The sequence below is a fragment of the Watersipora subatra genome, chromosome 3 (genome assembly GCF_963576615.1).
Source record: "Watersipora subatra chromosome 3, tzWatSuba1.1, whole genome shotgun sequence".
In the NCBI taxonomy this organism is placed as follows: Eukaryota; Metazoa; Bryozoa; class Gymnolaemata; order Cheilostomatida; family Watersiporidae; genus Watersipora; species Watersipora subatra.
In genome coordinates, this window is record NC_088710.1 from 56,377,475 (window position 1) to 56,394,110 (window position 16,636).

Genomic DNA, 16,636 nt, shown 5'->3' on the forward strand with positions numbered 1-16,636 from the left:
ACACTCAAAACATCAGATTACTATTTTAGTTAACTTTTATAATATATAACTTTTCTTATCACTACTAGCAACGTGTAACAGCAATAAATTATGATAAGATAGATAAAAAAATAAATGTTTATGTTTTTAAATCAAACATACCCAATGTTTTTACAGCGGAATTCTGTTTGAGTTAATGTTGTTACATAATAATAATAAAGCAAGCATTAGTGTTCTGATCAAAAATGAAACACCAAAACATTGAAAAAGTTGTGTGCGCTTCTAAAAACATGAACTAAAAAACATGTTCAGACAATGGCTAGCGGAGCCTTACAGCCACTTACCATAGGAGTTATGTCCTCATTGTTTGGTATGGCATTAACTACTGCTGTCCAACAATGCTCAACAATTAAATACAGAGCAGCGAGATCTCACCTGTTGATGTAGTTGATCTGCTTTCTGCTTGAGAGAGTTTATCTTGTCTTGTTGCTTCATGGTCTCATCTTCCTTTGCAATCATCTGTGACGAGAGAAACTAGCAAAATTAGGTTAATCTTACCAACAGATGGTTACAGAAAAACCGAGCTGCTGATAGAAACTTGCAGCCTACGCAAAGCATCGCTAGCAAAAATTTATAAACTATTTTTACAGATTTATATTTACTTATATATTTATACAGATCCGACGCAGAACACCGTCAACATAAAGGATAACGTTTCCTGCATAACATTCCATGATCAGAACTAGTCAACAGACTACAGGCTGATAGATCAATGTTTATTCTTTATACTTGAAGGGCTGGTTAAGGTGAGTTGGGCTACTGCAAAAGATGGTATTAAAAACTTACACTTTGACTGAGGTCTTCCCTCGTGGAAGTGATCTGTTTGATCTCTGTTGCCAAACGCTGCACCTGGTCACTTAAGCTGAGTATCTCTTGAGTCTGGCTTGAACACTTCCTTTCTCGCTCCCCTAGGTCACCACTCAACTCACTTACCTTCAACAATAAGATATTTGCGACTGTTACCTGCGACTGTTACCTGCGACTGTTACCTGCGACTGTTACCTGCGACTGTTACCTGCGACTGTTACCTGCGACTGTTACCTGCGACTGTTACCTGCGACTGTTACCTGCGACTGTTACCTGCGAGCGTTACTTGCGAGCGTTACTTGCGAGCGTTACCTGCGAGCGTTACCGGCGAGTGTTACCGGCGAGTGTTACCGGCGAGTGTTACCTGCGAGTGTTAAATGCGAGTGTTACCTGCAAACACTCTGCCATGACAAATAAACAGTTGCTATCAAACAAAACATTTGCTCTACTGCGAAAAGCTGTTATGTTAAATCCCTACTTGAATATTTATTATCTAATTTAATCTGTATGACAATATTTCACTACGGGGCCAGGCACCAGTTTATAGAATCAAAGGTCAACCAACAAAATACTGACCAAATGAATACCATTACAAGCTGTCATTATGGTTTACTTTAATAGTGTTATTTTCAAGGAATACGTTTTCCTGGAAAAGCCGCAGCTTATACAAATATAATAGTTTTGTCACAATTGGCCTAGTAGACTGTCTGCTACCACATAGATTAACATCAGATAAATCATAGTCACACAGATTGGCCTAGTAGACTGTCTGCTACCACATAGATTAACATCAGATAAATCATAGTCACACAGATTGGCCTAGTAGACTGTTTGCTACCACATAGATTAACATCAGATAAATCATAGTCACACAGATTGGCCTAGTAGACTGTCTGCTACCACATAGATTAACATCAGATAAATCATAGTCACACAGATTGGCCTAGTAGGCTGTCTGCTACCACATAGATTAACATCAGATAAATCATAGTCACACAGATTGGCCTAGTAGACTGTCTGCTACCACATAGATTAACATCAGATAAATCATAGTCACACAGATTGGTCGAGTTTATGTATAAAATATATATATTCCTTGGATACTAAACAAAACACACTCAAGGGTTTTGATAACTACAGTGACCACTGTAGTAGTTTCTTTATACAAGTCTTGAATTACCTGCAGCCAGTCTGCCAAATCTGATATAAATGCTGCCATCGTCAGCCTTACTCATAAGCACTTTGCCAGTCCGAACACATGCTACACTTTGTATATGACATGTGAGAAACCTATCTTACGTTTACTGCTCTGTCAGATAGCGAGAGTCTGCAGTCCTTATAGTCGAGACTATTAGATTTATGTAACTAATATTGAGATGAAATAAAAGAGTGTCTACCTGTCTTTGTTTCATTTCATTGTCCAACACAAGACCTCTGTTTTTTTCGGCCAACATTTCCACTTTATCATGCAACTTTCTGCACTGATCTTCCTGTCTTGAGTGAATTTCCTGAAGCTTGGCTCTCTCCAATTTGAGTTGTTTTACCTCACTCTCATATGTGTTCTCCTTATACAGACAACACAAGCATAGCTAGTCATAGCCAAAGTGGCTGACAAAGCCAAAGATAGCCATTATACCCTAAGACAGTTGTCTGGTCTCTTAACACTACAGCCTATCATACATACACATTAAATGTACACATTATACATACACATTAAATGTAAACATTATATACACACATTAAATGTACACATTATATACACACATTAAATGTACACAATATACATACACATTAAATGTACACATTATACAGAAACATTAAATGCACACATTATACATACACACTAAACGTACACATTATACACACACATTAAATGTACATATTATACATAAACATTAAATGTATACATTATACACGCATAAATATATATATATATATATATATAGCCATATAATGCTAGGTATAACATAACATTAGATGTTTTATATAGTATTATAACGTTTTTATAAAGTGTTGGCAAGCAGACCATCAGCCAGCAATTAAAATATCCACCGATTTACTAACCAATTTTCATGATAAAAATTGATAATTGAAGGTAGAGTTTGAATCATCAACATACCCGCTGATTGGCTGAGTCACTTTCTGTCTGAAGGTTGATTTGTAGAGCTCTAATTCTAGCCTCTAATCTACCATTCTCGGCCAACCTCTCCTCGTGCTGTGCCAGCAACAGCTCGTAGTCAGACTTGAGCTTCTCATCCTGAGACTTGAGGATATCCAGCTGAAAATGTCAAAGGAAATTTTGGTACATCTCAAACTAACCACCTAAATATATATGAAAGGTGCTAATTCATACCAGAAATTTGAAAAATTGACACATCAATGCTCGTCTTCCAAACTATTAGTCAGAAAACAAGTATCACTGACCTCTTTAGATGCTTTGCTATAAAGCTCTTGTTGACTAGCAAGTTTTTTAGAGAGTTCGCTCTGAGTTGAGTTGAGCGAGGAGATTGTCTGCTGACTGCTGCCTGCTTGCTGATTGGCCTGCTCCAGCTGAGTACTGACAGAAGCTAGCTGATTCTCTAACGAGGAAATCTTGTTGGCTAAATTGTTCTCCCTGCTCTTTCCATCCTGTAAAGCCTCTTCTTTCTCTATCAGCTCTTGTCGAAGCACCTGCTCTTGCTGGTCAAATGACACTCGACCTTCCTAAAGAGAGCAGAACCGGAGTTCCAATCAAGTGTTCCAATTTCATCTTAAAAGCAATTGACAATTCAAGTTTACACAGTCTGTTGTACCTTTTTAAAGTCTCTCAAAACTTGTTAGTGTTATAGTTTCATATATAGTTTGTTAATAGATAATTTTACTAGTGAGTGAAGGTTAAAACTGAAATAGACTATAACAAACAACCAATAAGAGACCATGATGTTGAAGGCACGAGTGAAGCTACCGTAAAACCTCCATTTGTACGCCACCTCCAATTGACCGCCACTACAAAGGAAGGGTTGAAAAACAGAGCGCCATGGCGTTGAATTAGAGGTTTTACGATAGTTATAGAGCCATTAAGCCTGAAGGTGTAAAGGTACCTGAAGTTGAATGTTAGCGGCTTCCAACTTCGCTTCAGTAGATGCCAACTTTTCACTGGCCTCTTCTAGTCGACGCTCCGTGTCTGCCAGCTTTGCTTCACATGTGTACAACTGCGTTCATACAAATACAACACTCGCTGCATTTATTTAAGTTAAGAGCCTTTTGAAAAAAGCGATAGCACCATCAAAGAGTTTTAGCATGAATTTCAGTGTCTATAAAATTAGGGAACCCGTCACGATGATGAACTGACGTCGCAAATTCTGATTCACAAACAAATTGTACTAAAAACTAACTGTGCTTCCCTGTAAGTGAACCTGAAAGACACGCTGTATTGTGTCATCTAAAATGATACATTGATATCCTTATTTCCATTTAGTTAGCTAAAGACAGTTAAATTAGTGTTGTTCTTGATTCGATACACATTAAATTCTAGTGTACTATATGCATGTATGTGATCGACTGTCTCTAACAGCTAACAAACCTGTGATTTAGTGCTAGCGTGCTCTTCTTTAAGACTGCTCAGCTGCTCCTTCTGCTCCGAACCTTCTCTCTCAGCCTTATCAAGTCTCGTCTCGTACTCAGCGACTTTACCTCTTAAAGTTGAGAGTTCGAGCTGCTTCTCCACAACTTCCTCCGAGAGATTCTTTTGCTGGTCTCGGGTAGTTGACTCTAACTGTTGCATGCCACTGCTAATCTTGTCCAGCTGTAACATGCGCAGAAAAATTATTCATAGAAACATGTCTGCTGTCTGAGTCCTCAAGAGTAAAACAACTAATTGTGTAACAACAGTGAGGGCGCACCATCTGCGGTTGCCTAGCAACAGCTATCTTTAAGATTCTCTAATCTTATTTGCTGTCACAACCAGTGAGCCAATGAAACCTTACAATAAAAATAAAAGACACCTTAAATTTCACTGCATAAAGATGAAAGAACAAGGAAGAATCTCCATAACACAGTTCGAATCCACAAATTATAATACATGTTATGGACACTCAGCAATCAATAACATACGATTGGATCCTATTGCAAACACTGGGCATTATCAAAAATAAAATGGGAGACGACATTTCAAATAATCAAAAGAAGAAAATAAATTAGTTAAAATTGCAAACTATCTACAATAAGGTAACATATAATAAGGTGATAATATATACGATATATTATATATAAGGTAATATATAATAATATAGAATGCTCAGACGAAAGAGTTTGCTAGAGAGGCAGAATATAATGACAAATCAGCAACTAAAAGTCACACTAAACAGTAACTACCTGATTCGCAGTTGACATGTGCTCTTCCTGAACAGAGGTTAATTCCGCCTCAAGCCTTGCATTCTGTGCTGCTAGCTGCGCACATTCGAGGTGACTCGAGTCGTATGCCTTCTGAGCTTTTTCCATGTCAGTCTGTATCTCATCTATTTCACTTTTGTAGCGTTTAGCCTGTAGCAGATGAGCCAGCCACCCACGATACATGCGTTAAACCTTTCACAATACACATTTAAAAATGGTATTATGGGTTTAAAAAAGGTTTATTATAGAAGGCATACAGGAAGCAATACAGTAGATAATAGTAGATCACGCCGGTAAACCACACCGTAGATCATATGGTAGATTGTGAGGTAGGTTATGCAATAGATGATAGTTAATCATGACCGTTGGGTAGAGAGAGCTTTGTTTCTTTTGATTTGCAGGGCTCAGTACTAGATTAGACGATATTACTAACCCCTTATTTTACCGGCATCTCACGCTTGCACAAAGAGTAATAACGATAGGTAATCTTGCCTTAACGTACATAAGGCAAAAACCTAAAAAGCGTAATTATATTCCTATAAATAAACTATTTGGCATAATAAATAGTACTGACTCTAGTACTGACTCTAGTACTGACTCTAGTACTGACTCTAGTACTGACTCTAGTACTGACTCTAGTACTGACTCTAGTACTGACTCTAGTACTGACTCTAGTACTGACTCTAGTACTGACTCTAGTACTGACTCTAGGCTGTGATCGCATTAATTAAATAATTAGTTGCAGTAGCAAAGTATTTAGCCTAAACTCGTTTCACACTATTAATTTATTGTATATGTAAAGCAATTGTTCTGGTAGACCAACTCGCTAGCATCACAAGGAATTCTCAAGTATGTAGTTCCATTCTTCTACTAGCTGCCAGCAGTTAATACTGTGATATTCATACAGCCAAGAGGGCATCAAGTTTTGGGTGTTACTTAATAAAAAAATAAATTTATAATAGCAAAGAGCAGATCTCAAATTTTCTCTTAGAATATAGATTATTTTTAAATATAGCAATAGTAGAGGTACTAAATTTGAGAGAATCAGAGTAATTATTAAAGAGAGGTCATAGGTCAGGCATTTCAGGCTAACGAATGATCAATCGGTAAAATTTAATATGTGAAAGTCACATTCATAAGCACCAGCCGACAAGCACAGACCACACAAGATGCTGACTTTGACCCATACAGCCCCACAATACTAACTATTATAGTTGCTATGAATAGCGGATACAGTTTGCTAAAATGCTTAGTAAAGAACCCAACTGTGTTGAGTCTATATATATAAATTTCAAAGTTTGTGTTTGCGTGTGGGTTTGTCCGGGTATAGCTATTTAATTGTTGGAATTAAAATCTTACAATGTGTTGGTTTTGAACTCACGAAGATTACAACTGTAGGTTTAAAACCCAAATGTCTAACCACAAGACTACGAAGGCTCTTACAATTCATAGCTTTTACTATATAATATATAAACCCTTTTTTCGATTGCTCGCGCTATATGACATATTAATTGAAACTGTATGCACTCTATGAAACACGATGTTTTTTCATTCTCCCCGTACTAGGGCTAATTTGTTTTCCGCAAAACGATATCAACGAACATTTCTCTTGAAATTAAAATTTGGCAATTGCATCTCAGTTCAGCGTCATCCGTTATGGTAAAAACGGCTTCACAAACAGATACATGATAAAATTTTGGTTAAAGTTTGCTAAAATGCATACTAAACCTTCCTTCAAGTATGCTTTTAATAAGCTAAATTTACATAAGTTAGATTCAATGTTTATGTTACACGTCTGTATTAAAGGTAAGAACTCTGCCCGCAGTACATTGTAATTTTCCCAAGATATGAAGTTTAAGAGTTATAATGGCCAATGTTGTATATGTTAAGTGAAAATAAATTTTCTGCCCAAAGTCTTTTTTATTACCCGAGCATTCAGCTAGTATTAGAATATTAGGTTGGTCAAATGAGGGTGTTGTAAAAATTAGCACATTAAAGCACTTTTTGGTTCCCACTATTAAAAATAATAAGCAGAGGCATGCAAGGTCAAAAAGGTTAACATAACTGTGACCATTGTTGTGAGCCAACACCTTCTTGTGGTGTCGGTCAATGATGAAAGCACCCATAAATTAGTTTCAGCTGGTGTTAATTAAATATAATAGGGAATGGCTACATCACACTTCCGAGGGTTGAGCAACAAGTTTTCCAAAGCCACAATTTATTACAGCCAAGCCTCTTATATGTAAACCTACAGAATGAAACGATAAAAAGTTGTGGTCATTACTGTGTCTATGCTAAGCTATGTCCACTATAGACTGGGTACACCGTACACCTGTCTAATATGTGTTTAAAATACCAGCATGACAATCCTCTCACCTTCTCTGTCATAATCTGGAGCTCATTTTGGGTGTTTTTATGCTCAGAATCCATTTCACTAATCTAAAGTGTATAAAAAGAAGACAACTCATTAGAAATTTTACATCTTCTTTACAAATACATGTAAGTACCAGAACAGTAGGCAGGCCAGAGTAAAACAGTTGCTACATTGTACACATATATCCAGTGATTTGAATTGAGTAAGTAGTGGTGGGTGAGCTGTTTACTGAAAACTCGACCCAAACGATAACCAGAGTATATATGATATTCAAGTATTAGTTCAAATACCAAGGGCATAAAATAATAGGTTGTCTGCTCTTTCCATAACAATGAAATTAAAGAAAAGACAACTCTGAATTGTATAGCATACGTCATTTATCATTACCACCGACATGTTTGTACCGAGCTGCTACCTAAATATGTTTAAAAAAATATCTGTAGAACATTTTCTGAACAAGCATTTTGCTGACAATTTACTCTTAATTCACAGCTACTAATAACACCACTGGAGGCTTGATATCATAGTAAACATGAATGAAGTACAAATGGTAGTACCTTCTTTTCAAGAGACCTCTTCTCTTCCCCGGTCTTATTCATCTCTTCTCTGATGCTCTTCACCTGCACATCCCTTCTTGTTATTTCCAACTTTAGCATTTCCGTTCTGTCATACAGCTTTCTTTCAAACTCATCACATTTTCCATTCAGCTCATAGATCTGTTAAACAGCAGAGCAGCCCGTAGATCCGTCACACAGGTGCAGCGAACAATAACAGCATCCATAACTGCCAATTAGCGCACAACAGCGTTGACATAGCATTACGCACAATGCTCTAAATGCATACTGCAAAGCTATCTCAATATATTTTTACGTCATTCTTAGCTAGGAACTAGCAATGTACATCAGTTTCCAACAAGTGATGGGACATTGAAATTTCATCACAGGGCTAATAAACATAATTTCCATAAACAACAACATATGATCAAAGTATAAGTAATAATCAGTTACATAATGGCTTTAGTGTCAAACATGCACTTGAGTCCGCCCACAAACCATTCTCTGACACACCAACTCGTTTCAATACAATGACAAACCAAATTTTAAATGTGTCATGACTTCATGGGAAACAATTATACTACGTTGAATTAGTGACGGCTGTTTTCATAATTGCAGGGTGTCTACATTGCCAGAAGAATATTCTAGAATCTTGTATGAATTCACATAAAATAAGCTGCTATCACAATCTGATAACATTAATAATTCATGTCAACCGCTGGCACATTGGCTCATATATTGCAGCAGTATTTAATATATATTCTCTGCACAGCATGAATAAAAAGGTATCAGAAAGTTGATATAATCCATATAAATAGTCAGATATATGATAGTTTAGCAAAAGGCATGAAGGTTAGTGATGACACTAGAGAAGCTTTATCTAGCTGACAGTGAGTGCAATATGTCTGTAATCACCTGCTCTGTATACTGTTTTGCTTCCTTCTCCAACCTAGCTATATTCTCAATCAATTCTCTATTTTCTTCCGTTTTCAGCGCAAGCTCTTCGTGTTGAGAAGTTATCTCCCTTTGCAGAGTGTTGACATGCTGCTCTCTGCTTGTCAGCTATTAGAAACAACACGATAAAGGTACCCTATAGAATTATTCAAATGAAGATGAAAGCAAAAGTTAGATGATTCCTTCAACTTATTTCAAAGTATTTTTCAATTGATGCCTGAGTTGATAAGATTACAGTCTAGATCTTTATAAGTGCATCAACTCAGGTTCATAGAGCTTCCTGTAGGCTTTTCTCCCATATTCCCTTTCTACATTCCAAAAGTATCTACTCATTACACACAACTCTTAAAAGCAAATTGATGTCCTGACCTACTCACCAACTGAGCCACCATGACAAATTATATATGACATATTAGACACCAAAAAATTGAGGTTGAAATGCTGGCGGACAACGAATGTAGCAGATGTAAAAATAACAAAGAAAAAGTTGATGTTTTTCCAGTCATACATCAAAAGGGAAAGCAACTCCACAAAGAACTAATAAAACATGCAACTCACACATGCTTTCTTACCTCTTGTTTAAGACAATCCCTACTAATCATCATAGCGGATAGCTCTGACTTGAGTTTCATTACATTTATCTCAAGTTCAGTGATTGGTCGAGATGAGGACTCAGTCGTGCCTGTGGGTGTGGTGACTTGAGACTGTGACTGCATCTACTCATGAGTTCGTAGCATGCGATACAAACGTGTTGTATATGAAGGAAGAGACACACAGTTGTCCATGCTAACAACTACCAGCGCGGTTGGGTCATAACAAACGTAGAAGACATACTCATGCAGAACTACTGAACAAAAAAATAAATTTCATATAATTATGATATAAATGAGTAAAATCATGTTTGCAAATTACAATATAGTAATATATATATATTGCATAAAATAATAACTATTTTATATATATAAAATAATTATTATTTAGCAACTACATATATATGTAATTTTATTGTAATATATATACAATAATATATAATTTCATACATCTGTAATATGTATAATAATATATGTAATATATTATTATATATATAATAATATATATATAATTTAAATATATTACATGTATATATATTAATATGTAATAATATATAATTTTCTTTAATATATATTGTATATATATACAATATAATGTTTGTTAAGAACACAGTTTAGACCACTACATGAAGGCAAAAAAGCAAAAACTTTAAATGAAAGAAAGACAGCAAGATAAACAGCTAATCATACCAATTGCGGGTTGTTTCATGCGGATTAGATGCCACCCAAACAAAGCAAAGAGTTTATAATAAAAAAATTGTAGCAACTATTTATAATACAAAAGATATCATGACAATTGAAGTAAAACATACAATAAATCCCCTACAGCAATACTCACAGTCTCAAGTAAGTGGTCATAGTCAGCCCTTATAGCCCCGAGCTCTGCTTGCAGCTGGTTTATTGTCTGCCCTCGCCTGTTTATCTCTGCGGTCATCTCCTGTACCTTTGCATCTGGCCTGAAAAGATCAATAGACGTGCTAGATTTAATAGCAAACAACAGCTACCTGCTCTGCAGTTTACTTATACTGATATCAGCTAATTAGAATTTTCTAAATTTGATTATTTTTTAGCAAGTTGTTTTTTAAATTCAACTTTTTCAACAGCAGGTTTTTGGAGCAACGATATTGCAGCGTAACCGCATACTCGAAAAAAATTTCAAATTTGGTGCAAAATGAACTATGCACAACCAATAAGGTAATCTGTTAAGAAAGTGTAATAAGAGAGAAATACAATTTATTGCCAATACATAAAAGTAGATTTTTGGGTATAAAAATGAATCGAATTTTTGTATACAAAACATTTCATATTTTTATTGAAAAATAACAGCGATTGTTATTATAAAAATGAAGATTGAGACAGCATTTTTAAAGAATCTTAATTCATCCCAGTTGCTGAAGTAATCATGTAGAAGGAACGAATCTTTGTGTTAATGGTTAATATTACCAACGTATTTCCTATTTACCGTATCTCGATCAGCTATTCAAAATAGTACAGTGTTGATTATAATACCGTGAATTGACAGGTTTTTAAGCAGAATGATTCAATCCACAAACTTTTTATTATTCTGCATCATATAAAAAATCAGAAATAGAAACACCTATTATGCACATTTAATTACTCTATTTCAAGCCATCGAGTTAACCATCTCAGATTAACAAGAGAAAGGTGATGATAAGCTTCACTTCAGCTAGTTCAACTCCCGTGTAAATGTCATACTTTAATATTTATGATTTAAAAGACAAGTCAGAGTCTCTATTGTTTGGGAGATACACGCATGCACCGCCATACCATAAACTGTCAGCATTAGCAAACATACAGTTCTCCTGATGCATTTGAAAAACAATTAGCAAAAAACAGTTTTCAGAAACTTTGCAGATTATAGTTGTAGCACAGCCTAGCTTCATAAACCTAGTTGTAGCACAGCCTAGCTTCATAAACCTAGTTGTAGCACAGCCTAGCTTCATAAACCTAGTTGTAGCACAGCCTAGCTTCATAAACCTAGTTGTAGCACAGCCTAGCTTCATAAACCTAGTTGTAGCACAGCCTAGCTTCATAAACCTAGTTGTATCATAGCTTTCATCAATTTTAAAATTTATATTTTTTAACAGTCTCTTTTGGTCAAATGCTTAAGCTGATGAAAATAACATTCCACCATCTTACCAATTATTTCAAACTTTTAAAATGCTACATTTCTTTAAAAATTTATAAAAAAATATGATGTATATATTAATAACATTATTATGTATGTATACCAATATATATGAAACACTATAAAGCAACAATTCCCACAATTCACACTAAATTATGGTCAACTACAAGTCAAGTCACAAAAAACAAGGGCGATGACTCCAGACAGTTGTAACTCTACTGACAAGATGTTTACAACCACAAATATTGACCATAAGCTCTCTAATGCACACGCTAATGCTCTGGTAATTTTTCATTTCAACAACATAATACTCTACCACCACTAAATAAATTAGCATGTATTAATCCATAATTCACTTTATAGTATAAATATAACATGCAAAAATCACCTTTTTAATAATACCAAATGCCAGAAAGCCATTTTTTTCTTTTGACATGTAATGAGAAACATCAGTTTGTTGATGATTACTAATGACAATAAAAAATTATACAAACATTTACATACACACATGTGAGCTAGGCATTAAATTACTAAGAGTTGTCTTCTTATTATTGTTGTCCATTTTGAATCAGGAGAAGACAACAAGGAAAGTATAGAGGAGTTCTTACATGTGATAGAAGAAAGCTCATGATGAACTTGGCATTTTAACTAAATAATTTTTGTTGAAATAAAAAACCAACTCGCTTTGATTAATTTCTAAATAATAGAAAAATCAAAGAAAACATATTAAAACTTTAGAAACACATCTGATTTATCCTTACAATAAACAAATACAGTTATTGCAGAATGTATATTTAAACATTTCAGCATTGATAAATGGTATAGCATTTTGATAACTTATAGTGTGATCATCAAAATCGCGCAGGGTGGTAAATAATGCATAGAGAAGAGCAGGCTATCCAGCATTGCATAAGCTTTTCAATATTCAAACGTACTTGAGAGTTGTCCCCTCGCCAAAAACTCTATTGAAATCAACTTGGCGAAGTTTGACACCTTCGAGTTGCCACCGACCAGTTCTCCTGGCAATGCTCACTATGGTTACCAGCGCGTGAAGGTCATGCTCGAGGGCTGACCTATGATCGTCTACATCGTTGTATCGTGACTCAAGTCTCCTATATCTGTCCTGAATGTCCTGTAAGATAAGATAACTACAGTCATAGCCTTTCTGAAAGATGAAAAATGTAAGCAGACTACGACTAAAAACTGAGCACTAAATCATAATATGGATTAGTAGTCATTGATGTCTATGTCTATGCAACTTGCATAGAAATCCCTCATCTTTTGGTCATGATGGATTTAGAAGAAGCACTCTATGAAATCATAAACAAGATAGAGAGTCTCTGAGTATTTTCTAGGGTGATATCACCCAGATAGACATGAGCATGTCTCATTCACTGAACTTGCTCTACTTTCAGGAAAAGGAACATGGGCATGAAACTTGCTAAGAGTCTAGCTAACTATTTGGTTAATTTATGAAAAAGGCAAGTCAACTTCGCGCTAACTACGTAATAATTTGCACCGACAGGTTTATTGAAATAGTAAGAGAGCAAATGGTTCTGTACAATCCAGCCATTCCTGACTACAAAAATGTTATATATATGATTCAACACGTGACCAGAGATTGTTGAAACATTTGCGGAAGACGATGTTAAGCTCTACTGCAAAATATAAGCTGTAAAATATTAAATTGAACATGCCAACAAGGAGCTGGCTTTGCTGAGCCAAATTATACAAACTTATTAACTACTAGGAAAATGCTCTACATAGAATGCTCTACATACACACACACTCTATCAGGCAGAGGAGTTGATTCTAGAAATTTGTCTGACACTGAAATGTAAGCCGAGAGCACTGCTATAGAGAGTGCAAACTCTTTATAAAAGGCAATATAATGGCGCATCCATAGCACTACTACTACAGGGTTACAATTTCATAAACAAAGACTCACTGATATCACATCCTCATGCTTCTTCTTGCTGAGGACAGCAGCTTGAAGCTCTAGCTCAAATCCTTTGGCCTTCTGGTTGCATTCCTAGAGTGTGACACCAAAACCTTCCATATGCCAATGTTTGGTCAACTGATACCAGAGCTATCAACTACATGTATACACTTTTAGTACCAATAACATAATGTTTAATAAAGGATAAATACTGAAAAATTTGGGTCCATAAAGGCATATTTGTGCTGATGAAACAGGCCCCGACCACAGGATCAAGGTAGTATACAACGGAAGGTACTCATCAGTTCTCGTACACAGTATACCGTAGAAAACTGTCTTAAATAATCTTTTAATAAATATGGTATCTCAATAAACATCAAATATAAATCAGTTAACCTTCTTCATGTAGTTATGAGGTATAATTAATATAAAATCACCTCTAACACAGCTGATGTTTTGAGGCAGCAGTTGATTTTAACAACTTAACAGTTAAGCAGTTAATAACTTAACATCTCATACTTGTTACTTTAGTTAATTCACAATGGAGACTCAAGTCATGATCATGTGCTGACGGGTTGATATGTATGTTTGATAACACACATTTTCATATAAAATGTGCTTTTGTCTTTTAATTGTAGAGTAAATTCGGAAAGTTTCAAATGAAATGGCAATGAACTATATAAACAAAAAAACACATGGAGGCATAGAAAATGTATTGCTCGCTATCAATCAGATTTTGCCTTGTGCTACTTACTATGGCAACCGAAGTGATACATACATGATGCTCGACAAATATAATGACATCAGTGTGTGTTGATACAGAGTGTGGGTGATAGTGATGTTGTAGCAATACACCATATTAACCAATGAGTAAATGTCTTGCATGCACAACTGATCGAGTCACGTCGAGAGTCGACCGACTCTCGACACGACACTCTCAACTGAACGAGATCGAGTCGATGACTTGAGTCAATAATCTACACAAACAGCTAATAATAACTAAATATCGCTCGCTACTCAATAAATTATGGTATAATTCAGATATCAAACCTTAGCCGTAGCCACAGCCTTGGTGAGTTTAGCTTCTAAGTTGGTAACTCTACTATTAGCCTCAGCTTCAAGTTGCTCGACAGTCTGTACAAGAACCTCATTCTGTTCGCTCAGATCTTTCACATAGCTGTCATAAACTTTCACTTGTGCCTTTAAGACAAACCAACACAATAGACATCATTGTACTTAGGCAACATAATGTAGTAGCGCCAGCATTGTTATTGTAGTACAATAGTGAACTACGCTAAAGGGCAGCTGGCTAGAAACCTAGATTCTTTCCACAAACTGATTCAAAATTTACAAAGCTTTAAATTATTGTTAATGAATGGGAAACATCAATATTGTTTTGTTGATGAAGAGTAGATGAACCACCAACCTACGGTAACTGGATTATGCAAGACATAATTATGTTAGCTTAGCAAGTATCCAGTCTAATGAATCGACTGCGTCCATTGGGACAAAGGTAACTGCCTCTTTCCACTGATCAGAGTACCAGCTAGCATAGATTTTCAACTTTTATATTTGAAAACCAGCTCGATAGCAAAGGATAGTTTTACAAGAAAGTTGTGAACAAAAAATCATCTCCAAAAAAAGACTTTGTAGAAAATATTGCCAAAAGAGATTCTATTCAAAATGTGAGAAATCCTTAACGTAAGGTTTTGGTGTGCAACATGCATTAAAACACTTTTAGATCAGGTTAGTACAATCCAAAGCAAAGACCTAGAAATAGTAACAATGTGAAACACCATTTGTAACTAAATGCATGCCTTTTTGCAACCATTGTATACAATTTTGTATTTTTATATGTATTTTGCATGTTCTTGAAAGTTTTAATAAGACATTTATGAAATCCTTGTGAAATATTGAAGAGAATTTTGAAGCTTTTAATCCATTTAATAATTTTTATTGCCAAATAAGCATAGCAAATGACTTACATGCACATACAAATGCAGATGAAGCCTGCATGCGCAACAGTTTTTTGTAGGCAAAGATTGCGACACCTGCTGTTTCTATGCCCACAATTTTCTCGCTTTTAGTGTTTAGTAATTTGAAGCATTCAAGCAATTGATTCCGCTTATGCTTAGCTTACACATTAGCTCAGCCATTTACGCCAGTAAGTCAGCTTCAAATGAGATCTTCAGAGTTGTATTCTTTGTTTAAAGCTCTTCTCGAGATTGTCAAGTAAAATTCCTATTTGTTTCAACTCAGAAATACGATTTGATGCTCAACATCTACATGGTCAAAAGACTTGCAAAGCACTGATTTTTACACCTAAATGCAAAAATATAGACCTAGTTTCTGTTTAATATGACCGACAGACATTTAGCAACTGATGGTATCTACCTAGCTTGCAGCACTACTGCTTACCTCATAATTGGTTAAAGATTCGTTCACAGAACTATCTTTGACAAGCTGTGCCGCTTGATGACATTCTTTAGCTTTAAGCTTAGCTAATCTGCCCTCATATAGCTTCTTGAACTCTCCCAAAAGTCCTTGCATTCGATGACTAGGAGGTCTAGTTGTCATTTTAATAACTAAATTTACAACATTTTGTAATCCTATGAATGTAGATTTCTGTGAAATTCCACAAAAAAATACAATTTCTCAAATCATCAATGAAAAAAGAAGCTGTTGCCAGGTTGAATTCTCCGCTGTTATGACGCGTCTCCAACTTTCTCTCGTTTCGTGAGATAGCTTAGGTTCTACGCTTTAAATTTCCTACCCTTTATTTAGGCGCGTGGTGATTGGAAAATATGAGTAATGAGGCGTAAATGGGCTGAACCACTGACGTAGCCATTCTCGAATAAA

At 35.6% G+C, this 16,636-nt stretch overlaps 2 protein-coding genes across 2 annotated transcripts in view; both read right to left on the reverse strand.

The window, feature by feature from the left end:
- Nucleotides 1–9,701, reverse strand: part of LOC137390766 (early endosome antigen 1-like) — a 14,077-nt gene extending 4,376 nt beyond the window's left edge. Inside the window, exons 1-12 of the mRNA XM_068077086.1 lie at nt 9,672–9,701; nt 9,061–9,207; nt 8,149–8,307; nt 7,594–7,656; nt 5,200–5,367; nt 4,409–4,630; nt 3,927–4,037; nt 3,271–3,549; nt 2,966–3,124; nt 2,244–2,435; nt 826–972; nt 415–498 (exon numbers count right to left, since the gene is read on the reverse strand). Coding sequence (XP_067933187.1) covers nt 415–498; nt 826–972; nt 2,244–2,435; nt 2,966–3,124; nt 3,271–3,549; nt 3,927–4,037; nt 4,409–4,630; nt 5,200–5,367; nt 7,594–7,656; nt 8,149–8,307; nt 9,061–9,207; nt 9,672–9,701 — 1,761 coding nt within the window. The remainder of the gene's footprint in view (nt 1–414; nt 499–825; nt 973–2,243; nt 2,436–2,965; nt 3,125–3,270; nt 3,550–3,926; nt 4,038–4,408; nt 4,631–5,199; nt 5,368–7,593; nt 7,657–8,148; nt 8,308–9,060; nt 9,208–9,671) is intronic.
- Nucleotides 9,702–9,716: 15 nt separating this feature from the next.
- Nucleotides 9,717–16,327, reverse strand: LOC137390767 (uncharacterized; the record flags this gene model as incomplete). Its single annotated transcript, XM_068077087.1, has 6 exons — nt 16,196–16,327; nt 14,828–14,977; nt 13,787–13,870; nt 12,774–12,970; nt 10,528–10,645; nt 9,717–9,815 (listed from the first exon to the last, which is right to left on the reverse strand). Coding segments are annotated over exons 1-6 (780 nt in total), but the record flags the coding sequence as incomplete, so codon positions are not given.
- Between the last annotated feature and the right edge of the window lie 309 nt (nt 16,328–16,636).